The sequence below is a fragment of the Nannospalax galili genome, unplaced genomic scaffold (genome assembly GCF_000622305.1).
Source record: "Nannospalax galili isolate Female #2095 unplaced genomic scaffold, S.galili_v1.0 scaffold893, whole genome shotgun sequence".
Lineage (NCBI taxonomy): Eukaryota > Metazoa > Chordata > Mammalia > Rodentia > Spalacidae > Nannospalax > Nannospalax galili.
The window spans coordinates 636,322-656,148 of record NW_008333776.1 but is presented as its reverse complement, the minus strand read 5'-3'; the positions used below and the strand labels follow the sequence as shown (position 1 = coordinate 656,148).

General features: G+C 42.7%; 1 protein-coding gene across 1 annotated transcript in view; it reads right to left on the bottom strand.

Annotated features, from left to right (window-relative positions):
- Plb1 (phospholipase B1) overlaps positions 1–19,535 on the bottom strand; it is a 129,710-nt gene extending 110,175 nt beyond the window's left edge. The window contains exons 1-7 of the mRNA XM_029561251.1: positions 19,481–19,535; positions 17,209–17,267; positions 10,515–10,555; positions 9,975–10,018; positions 7,175–7,265; positions 6,801–6,852; positions 3,197–3,283 (exon numbers count right to left, since the gene is read on the bottom strand). Of these exons, the coding sequence (XP_029417111.1) occupies positions 3,197–3,283; positions 6,801–6,852; positions 7,175–7,265; positions 9,975–10,018; positions 10,515–10,555; positions 17,209–17,267; positions 19,481–19,496 (390 nt within the window). The 5' untranslated portion in view covers positions 19,497–19,535. The remainder of the gene's footprint in view (positions 1–3,196; positions 3,284–6,800; positions 6,853–7,174; positions 7,266–9,974; positions 10,019–10,514; positions 10,556–17,208; positions 17,268–19,480) is intronic.
- Positions 19,536–19,827: the final 292 nt, after the last annotated feature.

The following is a 19,827-nucleotide window of genomic DNA, read 5'->3' as shown; positions in this document are numbered from 1 at the left end:
TAAGCTTTAGAAAGCAACAAGTAAACACCAAGGCTCCTTGAGCACCCTGTGTCACTGCTGTGAGCCAGGTCACTATTCACCATTGAGGAGGAAACACTGCTACTACACAGAGGACAGTTCCTAATTGTACATTAGGACTTTGAAGAAAACCCTAATGAACAAATGGGGACATGAGCCCTTGTCTTTTCCTCTCTAAAGGGGTTCAAGATTCTCAGGAGAAGAGAATCCCAGGTCCTAGGGTCAGACAGTAGTTTAACATCTCATTTTAATGATAAAATCCTTTTTTCATGCCAGCTGGACATGACATGGGTAAGGTAGAGCTGCTCTGTGAGGTCACATGGGGACCCACCTGTCCAGCTTTGCCCTCGGTGGCACCTCCAGTAGCCCTTGAAACTCTGTAGAGCACATATGAACAACTACTGAGGGAGAAATTTCATCCAAGATGTGCTCTAAGGAATAAAAATGGAGAGTAAAAACTTCTGCATTGGGAATGCCCCATATTCAAGAATGCTTGAAGGGATAGCCGGGCATGGTGGTGCATGTCTTTAATCCCAGCAGAAGTGGACATAGAGGCAGGTGGCTCTCTATGAGATGGAGGCCAGCCTGGTCTGCATAGTGAGTTCCAGGCCAGCTGGGGGCCACAGAGAGACCCTGTCTCAAAAAGAAAAGAAAAAAAATGAAGGAAATAAAAGAATGCTTGAAAGGGTAAATACATTAAAGACAATAGATTATATAGAATTGATTGGCTGCAAATTAGATTGCATAGAAGAAATCATGAATGAGTGTAAGCATCCATGAAGGTACATTCATCATGAAAGAAACCAAATGCCAACATGAACAAGCTCATCACAAATGTAATAGCCTGTCCTTGCATGTCAGATGATGAATTAACACAAGGGTATAATAATGTGTGAATGGATAAAGGATGAGTGAATCTATAGAAGAATGCAGCAATTCCTAAATGCACTCTTGGGAATTCCTAAACTTCTTGAATATGTCAACTAAATACGTCAATCCTTGGATGTATAATTCATGAGTTAATTATGAGAGAACAGACAGCAGGTAAATTTCACTCGGCACAAGCAAGAATAGAAACCTTCATCATCTACATAGGACACACTTAGGAGATCTGAAGGAACACTGGGCAATAAGAGCTGGTCAGGGGATCCCACATCACTAAGCATGGGGAGCTTTGACAGATGCCCAGGAGTTCTTGAGAATATGCAGGATTTGAAAGAAGACAAGATGATATACATGAAGGGGAGGGACACATCAAGAAACTTTGCCCACGCCTGAGCTATGACCTGACAGAGGCCCTGGGAGCTAGGCTCAGCAGTCAGGGAAGTGGGCAAATTATGGGTCTGCTGTAAATGGCAGAGACAGCTTGGTGACAGCTGGACTTCAAATTCTTTCTAAATAGTCTGTGTCATTCATATCATTATAGGCTAGGTTTCCCAGCAACCCCTTACACTTTCAACTAATTAAACCTGGTTGATCTTCAATAAAGACATGTCACTATCTGTGATATAGTCACCAACACAAATATTAACAAAGCTATGCTTCATGTCCTGTTCCCAGGAAAGCCAACAAGCCAGAAAGGAAAGCCCACAGTTTGTTTGCCTTAGATAAACAGCAGCCTTCTTACTTCAACTGGAATTCATGGGCTTGGGCTTATGCCTGAATATACATCCTACCTATTCAGTACTCACATGAAGTCAGAATTAAGAGAGGCAAAATGATTCTTAACTAAGTAGGAAGCTGATTTTCCACCATTGTAAAGATATCGCTGACTCAGCTTATCTATGCTTTAATTTATTTTCCTGATATGAGGGATTGGTAAGTGAAAACCACCTGTCCTTAATAGGATCACATTAAATTTAAAATCTCCTGTACAGCAAAGGAAACAACAGAGTAGGAAAAAAAAACCCTACAAACAAGAGAAAATCTTGGGCAGCTATTTATCTCACAGGGGATTAATATCCAGAATATATAAAGAACTCACAAAATGTAACACCAAAAGAACAAATAATCTAATCAATAAACAGTCAAATGAACTGAACACAGTTCTCAAAAGAAGTTTAAATGGTCATTAAATGCATGAAAAAATTCAATATCCTTAGTCAACATGCAAATGGAGATCAAAAGGATAATGAGATTTCACCTCACCCCATTCAGAATGACTATGATCAAGAACACAAACAACAACTAAGGCTGGAGAGGTTGAGGGGAAAAGGGAATCCTTATTCGTGACTGCTGACAGTGTGAATTAGTCCAATCACTATGGAAACCAGTAGGGAAGTTCCTCAAAAAACTCCAAACAGAACTAGAGCATGAACCAGCTGTACTTCTCCTGAGAATCAAGATTCTGCGCTATCTATACATTCATGCTTATCATGGCACTGTTCGCAAGAATCAAGCCGTAAAACCAGCCTGGGTACCCATCACAGATGAACAGATTATGTGATATATATACATATATATACACAATGGAATATTATTGATCCATAAAGAAGAATGAAATTGTATCATTTGCAAGAAAGTGGATAGAATGAGAGGTCATTGGGTGAAGCAAAATAAACCAGACTCAGAGAGACAAATACACATTTTTTTCTCCTATGTGGAATCTAGATTTATAAGAAAAAGGCATGAAAACAGAAGGAAGACTTTTCTGACAAGGGAAGGGGGTAGAAAAGGGGGGAAGGAGAGTAATGACGTGGAGGGATATGATCTAAATCCACTATATACATGTATGAAAATATTATGAGACCTATTAGTTTGAACAATGAATATAAAATTAAAAATTTTTATAACTTTAAAATAACAAAAATTAAAAACAACTTGGCTCTTGGGATGGCTATAAATGTACAATATTAGGCATAAAATTATGAAAGTATTTAATACCACCCCAAAGACAAAAATGGTCAAGATGGTCAGTTTTATACTATGTGTATTTTCCCACACTGAAAATATTGAAGGGAAGAAGCAAAGGCAATACTTTTGTCCGTGTCTGTGTTTTTGAGCATCCATCCATCCATCCATCCATCCATCCATCCATCCATCCTATTCACTCATCCACCTGTCCTAATTCTAAATCAGGGGGCCTCAGCCCTAGCTCAGTAGTCAGTGATCAGAAAGGTTTAGGCCACTCTCTTCCACACCAGTATTTGCAATCCTCACCCACCACCCTGCACCTTACCTGTTGAGCAGAGGGACACAGGTAACACTGGCTTGCGTTATTGAAAAACACATTGATGAGTTTCCAGTCATGCTGAAAGTCAAGTTGCTGAAGCATAACATAGAAAAGAAACAGTGGTGAGACTTTAGGCCAGAAGGATGACCTTCTCTGTCTTTCAATTTCATATACCCACTACCTTAAAATCATTTTTGGGAATAGAAGGTTTGAGACAGGGTCTTACTATATAGTCTCAGCTGGCCTGGAACTCACTATGTAGACCGGGCTGGCCTTGAACTCACAGAGACCCACCTGCCTCTGCCTCCCGAGTGCTGGGATTATAGACATGAGCCACCATACTTGGCTTGGATGTGTTTAATTTTTTTTTTTTTGTCAAAAGAAGTACTCAGGAATATAATGTGGAATAACTGTTCTAGAAGGCAATTTAGGTCTTTATGGTTTAAGGGGCTTATCTTAAATTTTTTAATACTATAGATTGAACCTAAGGTCTTGTCTATACTAAGCAAGTACTTTCCCACTGAGCCATCGCACCACCCTGCAGTCTTTAAAAGTTTTTTAATTTTGAAACAGAATTTTACTAATTGTCCAGGTTGACCTTAAACTCATTTTGTAACCAGGCAGGTTTTGAACTTGTGATCTTCCTGCCACAGTCTCTCAAGTAGCTATGATTACAGGCATATAACCACCAGGCCCTGTTCTCAATATGTACTTTAAGGAAATAAGGATGCATGAAAGAGTTAGGTACAATGATGCCTTATTCATAGGAATGAAAACTTGGAAGCAGCATAAATATCTAAAATAATGTGTTATACTGCAAGCTACAGAACATTCATATAATGTAACACTATGTGGTTATTAAAATGATAATGGGGGCTGGGCATGGTGCTGTTCACCCTTAATCCCAGCACTCAGGAGGCAGAGGCAGGCAGATCTTTGTGGGACTGAGGCCAGCCTGTTCTAATGAGTGAGTCCCAGAGGAGCTGGGGCTACAGGGAAACCTTGTCTTATAAAACCAAAAAAGTTGGGGCTAGAGAGATGGCTCAGCAGTTAAGAGCACTGGCTGCTCCTGTAGAGGACCCAGGTTCGGTTTCCAGCACCCACATAGCAGTTAACAATTGTCTGTAACTCCAGTTCCAGGGGAGCCAACGCCCTCTTCTAACCCCAGTGGGCATTCTTGCACAGGTGTACTTACATACAAGCAGGCAAAACACTCATACACATAAAATAAAAATAAATAAAAATATTTTAAAGTCCCTCCAAATAAAACTAAACAAATTTATAATGGGAACTGTAATTAACATCACTAGAAATATTGACAAAAGTAGTTTATAAAAATCATCTACATCCAGTAACACTCTGTTTTATTTATGCAGATATACACACTTAGAAAAAATGTGCAAGGAAATATGTACAAAGTTATTAGAAGCACTATCTTTTAGTACTAGGCTTGAGGATGGTTTTAATATTATTTTGTTTTCTAATTTTTCTTGAGTGAAAGTATTACTCATGTAACAAACAAAATTGTTTTCTAAGGAAGCATTGTGTAGCTGGGGAATACTGAATTCTGCACCTTAGAGTTTAGCTGTAACTGGATGTGTGAATTGGAACTTGTCACTTGACTTCTTGGAACTGCAATTTCTTCAGCTTTAAAATTACAGGGTGGGATTCAGGACCTCCCAGCTGTTATACAGAACAATTTCATTGTTGTTGTTATTATTATTGTGATGGCTAACTATTGCCAAATTGACTGATTAAAAAAAATTTTTTTTGAGACAAGGTCTCACTCTGTATCCCAGATTGGCCTCAAACTTGCTAGGATTTCTCCTCCCTTAGCCTCCTGAGAGCCACCATGCCTGACTTTGACTAGATTTAGAATCACCTAAGATACATACCTTTCTGTTTGTGAGGGCAGTTTCAGAGGGGTTTGTGGAGGGAAGACCCACTCTAAACTTGGGTAGTACCATCCAATGGGCTAGGAGCCCAGACTGAATGAGAGAGAAAGGAGGAGAAAGCCTGGGGAATACCAGCATTCAGCAATTTGCTTCCTGGCTGAGGCTATAAAGTGACCAGCTGCCTCAGGAGCCCACTGCCTTCCCTGCCATGATGGACTGTATCCCCTTAAACAATGAGACAAAATGAGTTCTTCCTCCCTAAGTTGTTTCTTGTCAGGTATTTGGTCAAAGCCAAGAAAAGGTAACTAATACAGTTATTTATTTCAGAAACTCTGGGCTCCTCCTGCTTGGAAGAAAGAAAGCGCTCATGGCCTAGTTCCTGCATTGGCAGCCATCCCATATGACCTGGAATAGCTACTGCTTCAACTCCTGGATTCTCTAGAAATGCACAGCTGGCAGAGACAGTGGCTTCCCTTGGTTATAGAAGGTCAGGCTCAGTGCAGGGTTAGAGTCAACTTGTTCAAAGCTTGTCTTGTCAGACGCTTGCCAATAAGGGCGACACAAAAGATCAGAGGATGCTTATTACAAACTTATCTAAATTATTTGTTGGGCAAAAAGCATGTGAGCTGGTAGGAGAGTAGACAGTAAAGCATACAGCAATATGTCACAGAGGCCTCTATCCTAAAAAGTAAAATATATTAATGTGGTAGTGGGTATATGCATGTGCATGTAGAGGCCAGAGGTTGATGTTGGGTATCTTTCTCAACCACTCTCTACCTTTTTTACTTAATTTATTTTTATTTTATGTGTATGCATTTTGCCTGCATGTATGTAAGTGCATCCATGTCATGCAATACCCCCAGAGGCCAGAAGATGGCATTGGATCCCCCTGGAAGTGGAGTTTTGGATGGTTGTTAGCCTCCATGTGGGTGCTGAGAACTGAGCCTGGGTCTTCTGCAAGAGCAGCCAGTGCTCTTTACATCTGAGCCATCTCTCCAGCTCCCACTTTATTGTTTGAGACAGGTTCTCTTACTGAACCTGGAGCTCCTAGATTTGGCTAGACTAAGCTGACCAGTGAACCCCAGGGATCCTCCTGTCTCTTCCTCCTCAGTGCTTGGATTATAGTCCCATACCATGCCTCGCTTCTACGTGGGTGCTTGGGATTGAACTCGGGTCTTCCTGTTTGCACAGAAAGCACTTTTCTTATGGAGTGGTCTTCCAGCCCCTAATGTGGTAATTATTAATAAGGGCAATCATCCCAGAAATGCCAATGAGAGCTCCTGGCCAGGCACATTCAGTACACCACTCAGTCCTCTAATGCCCTCTGAAGCAGGCTCTCTCATTAATCGCCCTTTCCTTAAATAGGAAAACTAAAGCTAAGCAAGGTTGAGTGTCCTACCCACACGGCTACAGGCAGAAAGTACAGGAATCACATTCAAATTAATCTCTCTCTGGAACTCAACCACTTCCCAACGTGAGAGGTCATTTAGCCCATCGGCTGACTTTCTCAGTTTCCACACAGAAAACCATTCTAAATATAGAGGAGCCAGTTCTTTTCTCTAGTCACCTTCAGAGTATTACAGTGGAAGTGACATTTTCAGAGGCCAGGCCACATGACAAGATGGAACCAGGGCCATTGTCACTCTGTGTGTTTGGTCTAATTACCTTGCAGCAAACACAGGCAGCCTAACCACACCAGAGTTAGAAAGACTTACCGGGTTTTCTTTTAAGTTTCTCACCAAATCTTTAGCCTGAATCAACAAGTCTCTGCAGAGGCAAGGGGGTAGTAAGAACAATCAGTAAGATGTGTTGTATTTTTGAGGGTCAGGAAGTTGACCCCTCACCCCAGCACAGTTCCCAATTTCTGAGCCCAAGGCTACCTTGAAGCACTTGAACTTATGAGAGACAGACTTGACCTGATGACGAGGCAGACTAAAATCAGCAGAGGATAGGTATTTTGGCATTGTCTTAATGAAGACTTCTATTTTAAATCTCTTTGACCTTTGCCAGTATTCCCAAATCCTCATGCCTGTATGTCCAAGGCCAGCAGGAATATACAACCCCAGAGAGAGACCAGAAGGCAACTTACTCAGCAGCACTGGAGGCTACATCACTCCTCTCAGGAGAGCACGTGGCCATCAGAACAGAAGGGTTGAAATGTCTGATGATGTCTGAAAGAGCTTAAGAGAGAGCCAGGGGTCACCTCTAGAGATGACCGATCCTTAGGGTGACAAGGCACAGCCATCACACTTTGCCTTGGGCTCTAAGGTCACCCCTGCGCCTTTGGAAGCAAAGGGAGCTAAAAATGAGCCTCTGCCTGGCAGGCCAGGCCTAAGAATTTTCTTGTTCGCTCCTGGGGAAACTGAGATAGAGAAATCAGGCAAGCTGTCTAAGGTCTCCCAGCTGACAGAGCTGCTGGGATTAGAACCAGAACTCTGGGCTGCCTGCCAGTCCCCCTTGCTCCTCATGAGTGACAGTAGGGCGGGAAAGCTCTGGGGAACACAGAGAACATGCCCCTGAGCTGACAGCCAGAGGACCGCTAAAAATAGTGCTGTCAGGAGTGCTCAAGTTGTGTCTTGCTCCTGAGAGAGAAGAGGGCAGAGCAGGGAGACAGTGTTGTGGAGGGAAATGCCTCTTCCTCCACTTCCCTTTCTTTTTGCCTCCATCCAAAAGAACCCCCTGGCTTATGCAAGTAGGATCCAGAAGACAGCTGGAGAGGAGCTGTCTGTGAGGGAGCCGACTCTGCAGGCAGACAGAGAAAGGAGAGCAGGGCTGGAGTCCAGCTGGTTGTTTGCCTTTGTGACCTCAGGTGACCTATGTGATTCAGCTTTGCCATCCTTAACCCAGACTCACAAGCCTGGCTTTCTTTCTCTAAATTTTATTTATTATTTTATGTGTATGAGTGTATTGCCTGCATGTGTGTAAGTACACCTATATCGTGCAATGCCCACAGAGGTCAGAAGTGGGTGTCAGATCCTTTGAAACTGGAGTTATGGATGGTTGTTAGCTGCCATGTGGGTGCTGGGAATCGAACCCAGGTCCTCTGAAAGAGCAGTCAATGGTCTTAATCACTGAGCTATCGCTATAGCCCTGAACCCAGCTTCCTTACCTGTGACAAGCTTGCAGGAGCCCATGCCCATGTGTGGAGAATGAAAAGCTCTAAGCCCAGTTAAAGATGATAATGATGGCATGCATGTGTGCATGGGGACCACTTCATCCCTTATGTGAAGACAGTTGCTATGGGCCAATGACAACACACAACTATCTGGTAAAAAGTCCCAGAGAGGACTACTTTCCAGATTAAAAGTATTTGTATCAGATTGCTTCTTTGTGAGCAAACTTGACCTTAGAACTTTTCACATAAATTTCCCTGTTACTTTGTCTCATCTGCTGAGTTTCTGGTCTGGAGTTTATTTACTTCTTCTGTCCAGGTTCCACGGTGCTAGGGGACAGGACAAAGGGCAAGGCTGTGGGGCTAGATGCCCTGGGTTCCCAGGGACCCTGCCACTTATTGAACATGTAACCTTGGAAAAGTCCGTTTATCTTCCCAACATTCCATTTTTCCATCAGCAAAATAGCCCCATGATGGCAAGAGTGTCTGCTCCTTGCTACCCGGGTCACTCTCAGCTTCACAAGTCCTGCCTCTGAGGGCTTCAGGTACAAGATTCGCCCTCCCCGCTACCTCTGCTGCCCTCTGCACAGTTGGGATTCCTGATGTAAAGAGGGTCCATTAGACATGGCAGAGTGAGAAGGAGAAGCGGGTGAAGCAACAGAGCAGAACTGGTGGCTTCAGGGTCTAAAGAACACACCCTCTTCCCAGGCATTCTTCAACTGGCTGCTTCATTTCTTTTCTCCTACCACTTGAAAGTAAATGAGACCAGGCCTAAGTACAGCTGGACAGCCACCGAGTCAGTGAACACTTCGACTCTTGCCTAGGAGACCTTCCTACCACACTAACTAACCCTTGATATACCCTCACCTGTTAATCAGGTGACTGGAGAGCTAGACAGCTGGCCTCAACATTCCCTTTTGGATCACAAATGAAGGAGGAACAAGATTCTTATCTCTCCTTTCTAAGAGCCTAACATCTCATAGGTCCTTTGTGTCAATTCCCAGGCTGGCCTGACAGGGCACCAACTACCTCCTGACTCATCACTGTAGCAGGGTGTTGGCTCTGTCTGGTATCTGCATGACCAACTCATTTTATTATTCTGGATTTTCAGTCAAAGCCTGTCACCCTTGCTCCTGGCTTATAAGCAACAGGCAAAGGACATGCTAGCTAATCAGGCTAGTTAGTGGCTTTACGGAACTTAGGGTTTTAGGATGATTTCATAGAGTCCCAAGGGTTCTCTGGTATTAAATGAAGAAAGTCAGGTTGCAGATAGCGTTATTCATTACACGTCTGTATGTAGAAAGGCCAGAGTGTTAATTGCAATTATCTCTGAATTGTGGATTACAATTTGCTTTTATTTTCTTCACTTTATTTTTCTGATCCAAGGATACATTTATAGGAAAAGTGAGGAGGGAGAGATTATAAAATGAAGTTTTACTTTATCAATAAATGGGCTGGAGGAGGGAACGAGACCAAAATGCTGTAAGGCCAGCCCTGGGGTTCTGGGGGAGCAGGAGCCCATGAGACTGTGGTCCAGCCACCTCAGTCCCCTTCTCAGGTCCTTTAATCCTAACCCATACGTTTCTCACAATCTACCCGGGGCCTCTGATCTTCTATTCCCTGGCTCCCTTATCTGTTTACCTAGCATTCCTTCCCCTTTCCCAGGCTCTGGTGATAAAGTGACCAACAAAAGTACATATTCTTTATTAACAAAGTTGCTGCTGTGTGACAGAGATGGGGGACAATTTGGAATCTGGCCTCAAAAGCCAAGACTCACCTGTCATCACTCCCATACATGTCTGCTGGGCTTTGTTCTCAGTTCTGCAAGGAGAAGCGAGCATGTGAGGGTGAGACTGGGCTTGTCACCCAGCACAGCCCTTCCCTCCCCTACTCTGGGTTATTTAATGATAGACATTGGCCCTACTTTGCTCTGCTAATAGTGAGAGGGACATCTCAAAAGTCCAGGGAGGAGACTAAAAGGGGTAATAGCTACCTCTGGACCCTCCTCCCCAGCTCTTTAGTCTTGCCCAGCCAAAGTTGAAGACGACACTGAGTACAGTGGAAAATGACTCTGGTCCAAACCCTGGTGGTGACAGGATGCAGGAATTTCATTGTTTTGTTTCCTCTCACTTCCCTCTCATTCACCTAGAGGAGCCACCAGGAGTCTGGGAATGCTGGGCTGGTTCTGGTCACTGCTCTGTCCCCAAACCTTGAGCAAAGCCTCTAAACTCTCTGGTCCTCAGTCTTCTTATCAATCAAGCAAGGAGTTAAAGGACTGTGAGATGCCTCTGTTTGCTCTATGATCCAGGATGAGTACCTTGTAGGTTTCTCCACGGTGACCATGCCGGAGTCTGGAGGCTGGAAGAGATACTTGGTATGAGCAAGCTAGTCAGCGGAGGCCAGCAAACAGCCTCCCTGTGATCCAGTGCTGCCTGTCAGAACACCCCCTTCTCAGGTGACAGGGAAGCTCTGAGTCCACAGAAGAACAGAGTCTACCTTGCTCATTTTACAGGAAGACCCCGTCCCCCACTTCCTCAGAACTTGTCTGCCAGTTTAACAACAGAATGACTGAGCCATCGCCTCAGAGGATAGATTCAAATACATTATAAGTCATATTATATTCTATATAGAATCAAAAGGATTTTTTTGGTCTTTTTGAGACAAGGTCTTCCTGTAGCCCCAGCTGACCTGGAACTAACTATGTAGATGAAGCTGGCCTCAAACTCACAGAGATTTGCCTGCCTCTGCCTCCCCAGTATGCCACCATGCCCAGCTCCAAAAGGTTATTTTAAGGTAGCTCTCTACAATCTAAGGTCGACTTTGTTGTCATCTCCTCGACTAGAATGTACGTGCCATCGAAGGCAGGTATTCCTTAGTCCTGGAATACTGCTGATATGTTATAAACACTCAGTGAATGTTTATTGAATGAATAGATGTTTTCCTAATGAATAAAGCAAGTTTCTGGTTTTCCCCTTAAAAAAATACTGGGCAACTCAGGGCACTCCCTATTGGTGAAGCCCTGGTCTTAGTGCTGAAGATAAGGCAGTGGCACCCAACCCTGGGGAGGGGATCGAGAACTTTCCAGGGATGCTTGGACTTGTGCTCAAGACATAGAACATGCTGAGCAAATATTAACTATTTCCAGTATTTTCATATTTCTTACACACACACACACACACACACACACACACACACACCTTCTGTCAAAATTCTGAGAAGACAGGATGCCAGGTGTAGTGGTGACAAGTAGACAGTTATGCCCTCACTGTCTTCACCCAGCCTGCTTTAAAGAGCACAGCTGTCCTAGCCACCAGCCCCAACCTGACCAGGCCATGGAACTGGGTCATATCTCTAGAACCCTCTAGGGAGTGCAAGCTGATCATGAAATCGCTCTCCCTGGGGACTGAGTCCTTCACTGTCAGTAACCTTCCAGAGAGAGAGGTGACAAGCTAAACAAATATCACCCGAAGATGCAAGTCAGGGGTTGTGAGCAGGGCTTCCGGTTAGGCAGGCAGTCAGGGGAGCAGACCTCCTGGGCTATGCAAGCGGGACAGTCCATGCCAGATCAGAGGGGCCACTGTCTGCCAGCTTGAGCTGATGATTGCCTGAGGGGCAGGGAACCTATGACTGCCAGATCTCATATTTCAACAGACACTGGAAATACAAATATTTGAAATCTCCTGATTTCAATGTTGGCAGTTGACTTAAAGACATAGTATATTTTTTAAGACCACACATTTAAGCTTCTGGTAGTTAGCTGACAGACAGCATATCTTGCCTTCAGAGGGAAGGTTTAGGTAAAGAGAAGAGAGGGGAAGGAAGGGAGAACAAAAGGACAGTGCCAGGAGGTAGAGGGAGCTCAGGGGAGTCTCAGAGAGGGGTCATGAAACCGCCTAGGTCTCCAGGTTCCCTGCTGCCTGCCTTTTTCTTTCTTCAATTCTCATTTGCTTAATGCCTGGCAGGTACTATAACCTCAGGGACCTGAGCTAAATAAGACACAGGCTGTGCCCCCAAAGAATTCAGTAGAGTGGATTGCAACCTCTCAATTCTTGGCATGGAAATATCTTGTGTGTGAAAAGTGTGAAAAACAAAAATACTAAATTTACAGATAGAATATGACAATACGATACTATTTAGATTTTATGTGTCACATGTCCCTAGGCACTAATTTGCTATATATTGGATTCTATGTGCTTGTGTATGTGCACATATGTGTAAGGTGAGGCTGAGGAATAAGATGTTAATGGATCTTCTGTCTTTTTTTTTACACTGTGTATCTGGATTTGAATAGAACATATAGGCATTATTTGAAAATAAATTTTATGATTATTTGCATATCTTATGTAAAATTTTCTGTGAGAAAATAAAGATCTAAAGCAATTAAACAAGTGTTATGAAGAATCCAAAATAAACAAGTATGTGTCCCTAGATAGGACTCCTATATTAAACCTCACCCATTCAGGACTCAGGGACCATTGCAGAAGAGGGGGGCAGAAAGACCACAAGATCCAGGGGTGGTGAAAGACCATAGGAAACCAGAGTTTTCCAGGTGGCTGGTAAGTAACTTGCTCATATGAACTTACAGCAATGGTGACAGCACGCACAAGACCCATGCAAACTCAAACCAGACAAAAGCCCAGCATAGAAGTGGTAAAATAGGCAGGAGGACCCAACCTTAGTTGAGGAACTATTGGCAACTGATCACTGCTGGGTGAGGGAGAGTTAGTCTTTAAGAGAGTGACTCCAAGTAGGCTGACCAGGCTCCAGTGGATGAACTCACACTGAGGGACTTGTGGGGACACAAAGCCCTAACATACAGGACAGAATGCATGAAATTCAGTGGGGAGTACAGGAGGGTGATGATAGGAGAGGCGGTCTAAATAGGACTAAGATGTAGTGTATGAAATACACAAAAATTCATTAAAAATATATGTTGAAAAATACAAAAAAATTAAGCAAATATATCTTGGTTTTAGAGAGCTCCAGAAACTCAAAAGCAAAAGTGTCAACATTAATGACTTTTTAAGTTCACTGTCTTCTATTCTTTTTGCCTGCTTGTCTTCTTAACACACAAACCCATCTAAGTGGTCATCAGAGCAGAGAGAAAAGGGTGGCCTGCAAGGAGTTGTGCCTTCAAATCTGATCCTGACTGTAGCTGGGCATGGCTATGGTCTGATGATGATTAGAAGGTTGGAGGCCATCCTGGCTTGTGCTTCATTCTATCCCTGTAGGCCCCAACTGTCACCCCGGAAGGAGGGGAAGAAGTGACAGACAGCAGGTCAGTTTTGAGCCATTCATTCATGAACAGGAACGCTCATCTCAGAGCAAGATTGAAAAGTGCAAGCCGGTGAGAGATTTGATAGAAATCTGCCTCAACAGAGATTTTGCTGCCTCAAGTGGGAGGATCAGAATCCTCCAGAAAGTGGGTCACACCTGCAGGAACCTGGAGTGGTTGCCGTCAGTGCGTACTGACACAGGCTCAGCAAAGATCAGCTGTCATCTGGCACAGGAAATCTTTGCTCATTGATTTCCATCTCCCCTTTCTCATCATTTCTGTGGTGAGCTTCCTTTCCTCCATCAACACAGACAGCTGCGTGGGGAAGCTTTGCTGGCCAGATGTCTCCAGGCCCAAGGCCATTTCCTAAAGTTAAGTCTATCTCTACACCTTTCTTCTGGCCTCAATTCTCCACTTCATGTCATCCACAGTTCTCAGTGAGTAGGGAAAGTTCTAGATCTGGGCAGTTTCACACATTGTTCATGGAGAGGTAATATTCATAAATATAGCAAGCCTGAGTGTTTCAGGTAATCTCAGAGAGGTTAGTTTTTCAAGATGAGGGCTGGGGGGACAGGACTAGGGTCTCTGGAACACTACCTTGCTGGTACTTCTATGGAGGGAGGGGTTGGGCTAGGCCTAGAAGAAGGGGCTACAGTTGAGAGAACACAGGCCAGAGTGAGGGCAGGAAGGGTGCAGGAAGGGAGGTAGGAAGAGCCTGGGGGAGAGGGAAATCCTCCTGGCTCAGGTCTGAGGGGGATAGGTGGGATGGGGAAGGTAGGACTGATTAGGGCATATAAAGTTGTCATCTGCCCTGTAGCCTTCTTCTCCCAGATAAGCCTTTCCCTGTTCACCCTTTTCTTCCTTGCGTGGCTATATAAAACATGCCACTCAGAATTTATAAACAAGAAGCCCACAAAACATACTGAATACCACTGACCATTAGAAAAATGAAAATGAAAATCACAATAGAAAATAAGTGTTGAGAATATAAAGAAACTGCACTGTTGATGGGAAATGTAAAATTGTGCAGCCATTATCAAAAACAGCACAGCAGTTCCTCAAAAAAGTAAAGTTTTGGGTTTTTTTTTTTGAGACCAAATCTCACTGTACATTTCAGCCTGGTCTGAAATTCACTAGGTAACTCAGGCCTCAAACTTACTTAGAAAACTGATGCAGGATCAAAGCATTGGGCTTGCAGGTATGTACTATCACATTTAGTTTCCTCCAAAACATTAGAGTTATCATATAATTTAATAATTCTCTTTCTGTGTATACTTATGAAAGAATGGGAAGCAGGATCTTGAAAAGATTATTAGTACATCAATATTTATAGCAGTATTGACAATAATCAAAAGATGGATACAACCTAATACCCATGGATGAATAAACAAAATATGGTATATCCATCTGTTCTAGCTTGTTTCTCCATTACTATGACAAAATACTCTGACCAATACCAACCTGGGGAGGAAAGGGTTTATTCAGCCTATATCTCTTGGGTCATAGTTCATCAGGGAGCCCAAGTTAGGAACTTCAGGGCAGGAACCTGGAGGCAAGAGCTGGAGCACAGGCCATGGAGGAATGCTGCTTACTGACTTGCTCCCCTGGCCCCTGCTCAGCTTGCTTTCTTATACAACACAGGCCCACCTACCCAGGGGTGTCACCACAGTGGGCTGGACCCTCCCACATCACTCAATAATCAAGAAGATGCCCCACCAACATGGCCACAGGCTAGTCCAATGGAGGCAATTCCCCAATTGAGGGCCCTCAACCCAGGTATGTCAAGTTGACACTAAAGCTATGCAGCACACCATCCATACAATGGAATAGTATTCATCTTTACTAAGGAGTCACAGGAAAACATGATGTTACAAAAAGAAGCTATTTACACAAAGACAAATGCTGTATGATTTCACAGAAGTAAGGTCTCTAGTCAAACTCATAGAAACAAAAAGTGGAATGGTGGTTGCTGGGGGCTGGAAAAACACAAGGTGAGTTGTTGTTTAATGGGTGGAGAGTTTCAGTTTTGCAAGAATGCTCTGGAGACTGGTTATATAATGCAAATATACTTTATACTACCATACTAAACACTTAAAATTATTAAAATGGAAGCTTTGATCTGCATATGAAAGAGAAAATGTGATATTTGTCTTTCTGAGCCTGGGTTACCTCACTTAATATTTTCTAATTCCATCGATCTTCCTGTAAATTTCAGAAGGTCACTTTTCTTTGTGGCTGAATAAAATTCCCTTGCATATATGTACCACATTTTTGTTATCAATCCATCTGTTGATAGACATCTAGGCTGGACCATTCATTTCCTTGCTCTTGTGGAGCAAGCTGCAATAAACATGGATGTGCTATGTGAGTGTAGGATGAAGTATCCTAGGAGACACTAGGAGAGTGTGGGGAGCACTCAGAAAAGCAGAAAGGGGAAAAGGAGGCTTTAGAGAAGGAGATGGGGAGGGCAACAGAACACAAGAGATATGAAAGAGGAAGAGAAAATTGCCAGGGGAAGAAATAGTTCAGTGAGGAAGCGGGGGATGGAGGTAGCGGAGGGATGGGAGATTTCTTCTATACTGAATGTAGACATTTTTCTTGTCACTATTTCCTGTATTTACATTGTATTAGATCTTATAAATTTCAAGTGGTTAAGATTGTAAATTATATGTATTTACCATAATTATGAACTTTTAAAGAAAACATACACTGATTTTAATTTCCCTTTTCCTATAAATACAAAGCTTAAAAGATTGATTTACAAATTTTGTGCATGGAAGTCAGTATGGAGGCTAAAAACTGATCTTTATGATCTAGTGGTATAACTCTTGGGTATTTACCCAAAGGACTCCAAGTCAAGATATCATGGAAATACTTACATAGCAATATTTATTGTAGTACTATTTCCAACAGCTAAATTATGAAACCAACTTAGGTATCCAAAAATAGAGGAATATATATATATATACACACACACATATTCTTTTTTCAGCCATAAATAATGGAATCATGCTGTTTGAAGGAGATGGATGCATCTGGAGATAATCATATTAAATGATTAAGCCAACCTTAGAGAGATAAATGTCATATGTTTTCTCTCATCTGTGGTCCCTAAATTTTATAGAAAGACATTAAATCATGTGTATATGACATAAAGGTAGACCTGAAACTGTCTAGGGGAACAAAGGGGACTAATGGAGGGGAAGAGGCAAGAGAAGGAGATAAGATACAGGAGGAGATTGTGCTCAGCACACAAGAGACAGGAAGGAATTGTGCTCAGCACACAACACATACTTGTACAAAAACTTGATAAAATTTTAAAACATAACAATGTTCTTTATAAATAGAAAAAGTGGGCAATCCTACCAATGGCGTTAATGTATTAATGAGAAACTCCACAAGTTCCCCATCCTGAGGAAAATGTAGGCATTCATTTGAGTGTTTAATAAATTAGGCCCTCCTGCATTTTAGGATGCTTTTGACTCATACAAGACTCGCTATCAAATGGAACACTTTTTGAGATAGGGTCTCATAGCCCAGGCTGGCCTTTAACTCAATATGTAGCTGAGGATGACCTTGAACTTCTGGTCCTTCTACCTCCAATTCCAAAGTGCTGGGATTACAGGCATGTACCACTACATCTGACCCAAAATGGAACATTTTGCTGGGGTATCAGTTCATTTGTGGTGTCACTGGTACCAAATGGTTCCCTAAGCCAAGAATTTTAAATACTTACAATTCCCAGGCTGCCAATGGCTGCTACGAGTTTAATGTCAGAAGGTCTCAAAGAGTGGACTGTGAAGACAAGAACCCATTGGCAAGATCAGATCTATAGTCACATGATGTAGACAAAGAACGCCCTATGGGGGTACATAGAGCAGACCCACATCCTGCAGCCCCAGCATAGCTACTGCGGTCAGACCTGTTGGAAAATCCAAGACCCTGCATTCATTGGGAACCCCAGGACCCATACTAGCAAGAGGCTTCCTCCCTTTGGGGGCTACACTGTTTACCTGGGCTTGAGCTCATAACCCCATGGAAGGTCAGGCATTATGTTCCACTCTCACTTGGCCATCTGCCTGCCTCCTTCTCACCCTTCTCGACCCCATGACTCTGCATTTCTGAGCTAGCATTAATAACAGGGCAGGAGACTAAAATTAGTCACCTGAGGACCCAATGGCTTACTGTAGCTTGAGAACTGCCAGAGAATAGCACTCAAAGTTTGTGACCCCACAAAAAACATTGTATGCAAATTATATGCAAATGACATACAAGGAGTCTCCTTGACTCACGAGTGACCAGTACTTTCAGAAGTTAAGTCCCCTGACAGTAAAACAATAGAACCTAGGTATGATGGTGCAACCCAGGTACACTGGTGGCTGCAAGTTCAAGGCCAGCCTGGGCATCAGGTTGCTTCTTTTTTACAATTTTTAATTTTTTTTAAGAAAACAGGCTAAAACAAGGATCTCTAGATAGGCTGACTAGACTCAGTGGATGGCCAAGCACTGGGGGATGGCTGGGGGCACTGACAACATAGTGGACAGTAACAGGGATGACAGAGTATATGGGTTCCAGTGGGAAGGAGAGCTATGGGAGGGTGCCACTTGGGATGTGGGTATATAGATGAATAAGATTGTTTGGGATGTTCTGTATGAAATACATACACACATTAAATAAATAAATAATAAATAAATAAATAAATAAATACAAATAAATAATAAAGTTATATAAAAAATGAGGGCCTGGAGAAACATTACCACTGAAATCTACCTGATGACTTTATATCCATACTCAGGTGCCAAGGATCCAAGAGTAACCGACTATGACTAGTAATAATCAGATATATAGAGATTAGAGACACACGTGCAAACATCTAAGTATTAGTTGCATTAAAATGAGTTTTTCTGTATGAAACAGTATATTTTAAAATGAAATGAAGATCTTTTAAAAGGTTAAAACTTCATTCAATTTTATGTCATATAGGGTTTATACTGAGTACAATATTGTATAACTGTATTAATTCAACTGTAAACCTAAAAATTTACAGCCAATTTTGAAAGAGATGCAGCTTAGCTCTGGAAATTGTTATTGAATATGTCAAAGCTGTTGTAATGAAATGCTTCTTCTAATTATGTGGTTATTAAGTAATTGAAAAAAAAAGAAAATGGGTTTATTAAGTGTACTGCAAGAGTCAGTGGACTGAGGGGCAGTAACAAGAATTCCACCTGTGGTCACCCAGTCTTATGTCTTTTTTTTTCCCACTTATGTGTATGTTGTGGGTATCTGTGTGAGGGTATGTGGAGGTAGGTGCAGGTACTCTTAGAGGGCAGAAAAAAAATAGAACACTTGGGGCTGAAGTTACGGGCAGTTGTGGGTGCAAGAGCAGTATGAATTCTAACCTGCTGAGCCATCTCTATAGCCCTGAGTCTTAAGTCTTACAAATAAAAAAAACACACATAGAAAATCTAAAAAGGAGATGTGACATGGGTGCACTTATATACATGTAGGCAGTACATTCAAACATAAAATAAAAATAATAAATGAAAAAATTTAACTGTAAACCTCCAAAAGATGCCATTTTCAAAGAACAGTAAGAAAAATGAACTTAAGTGGAAACTGTAATCAAATCAGTACAACAGAATATATCTAAAGCCATTAAACCCAGCCAGCCACTTAACATGTAAAGCTAGAGCTCATAGCATCCAGGCATTAGGCAAACCTGGCTCATAGTAGGGGGAAATAGCTAGAGTGGCCACTGTGGCTACATGGCAGAAACGAAGTCCCTCAATGGAATCCAGACTCGAGAGGTGACCATCATGTCAATTTCATCCCTAAGTGGTGTGTTGGACTCTGTCCCTCCACAGAAATGACTGAAGAGGAAATAGAGGGAGAATGAAGGGCTGAAGGAGAACAGAATGACCAAAAGGAGAAGAGAAGTAGGGGTGGAGGCTCTGCTACCCCCCGTAGGAGATGTGGACCTTCCCTGCTCATGGCCAGCTGGTACGTACCTGAATTAGAAGGCATATTCAATACTAGTTTCTTTGGTTTGCACAGGAATGATAAATTCTTCAGAGCCTGCAACTGAAATCAAACATCCAAAATATCAACTGCCTGATATGGAAGCATCGCAGGTTCAAATGCTTGGTGTAGAAACCACCCTGTAGTTGGTCTGTACAGTCTCAAAATCCAGAAGCAGCACCCACCCACGGTCATAGTCTCCTAACCTCCATTTCTAGTTGCTCTGGTGAAAGGGGACATATGTCTCTTGAGGAGGGTTTTAGCAGGTGGCATGTACATATGTCTTGGAATGCTAGTGTAGAGAAGGAAGGCACAGGATGAAGGAGAATTAAAAATG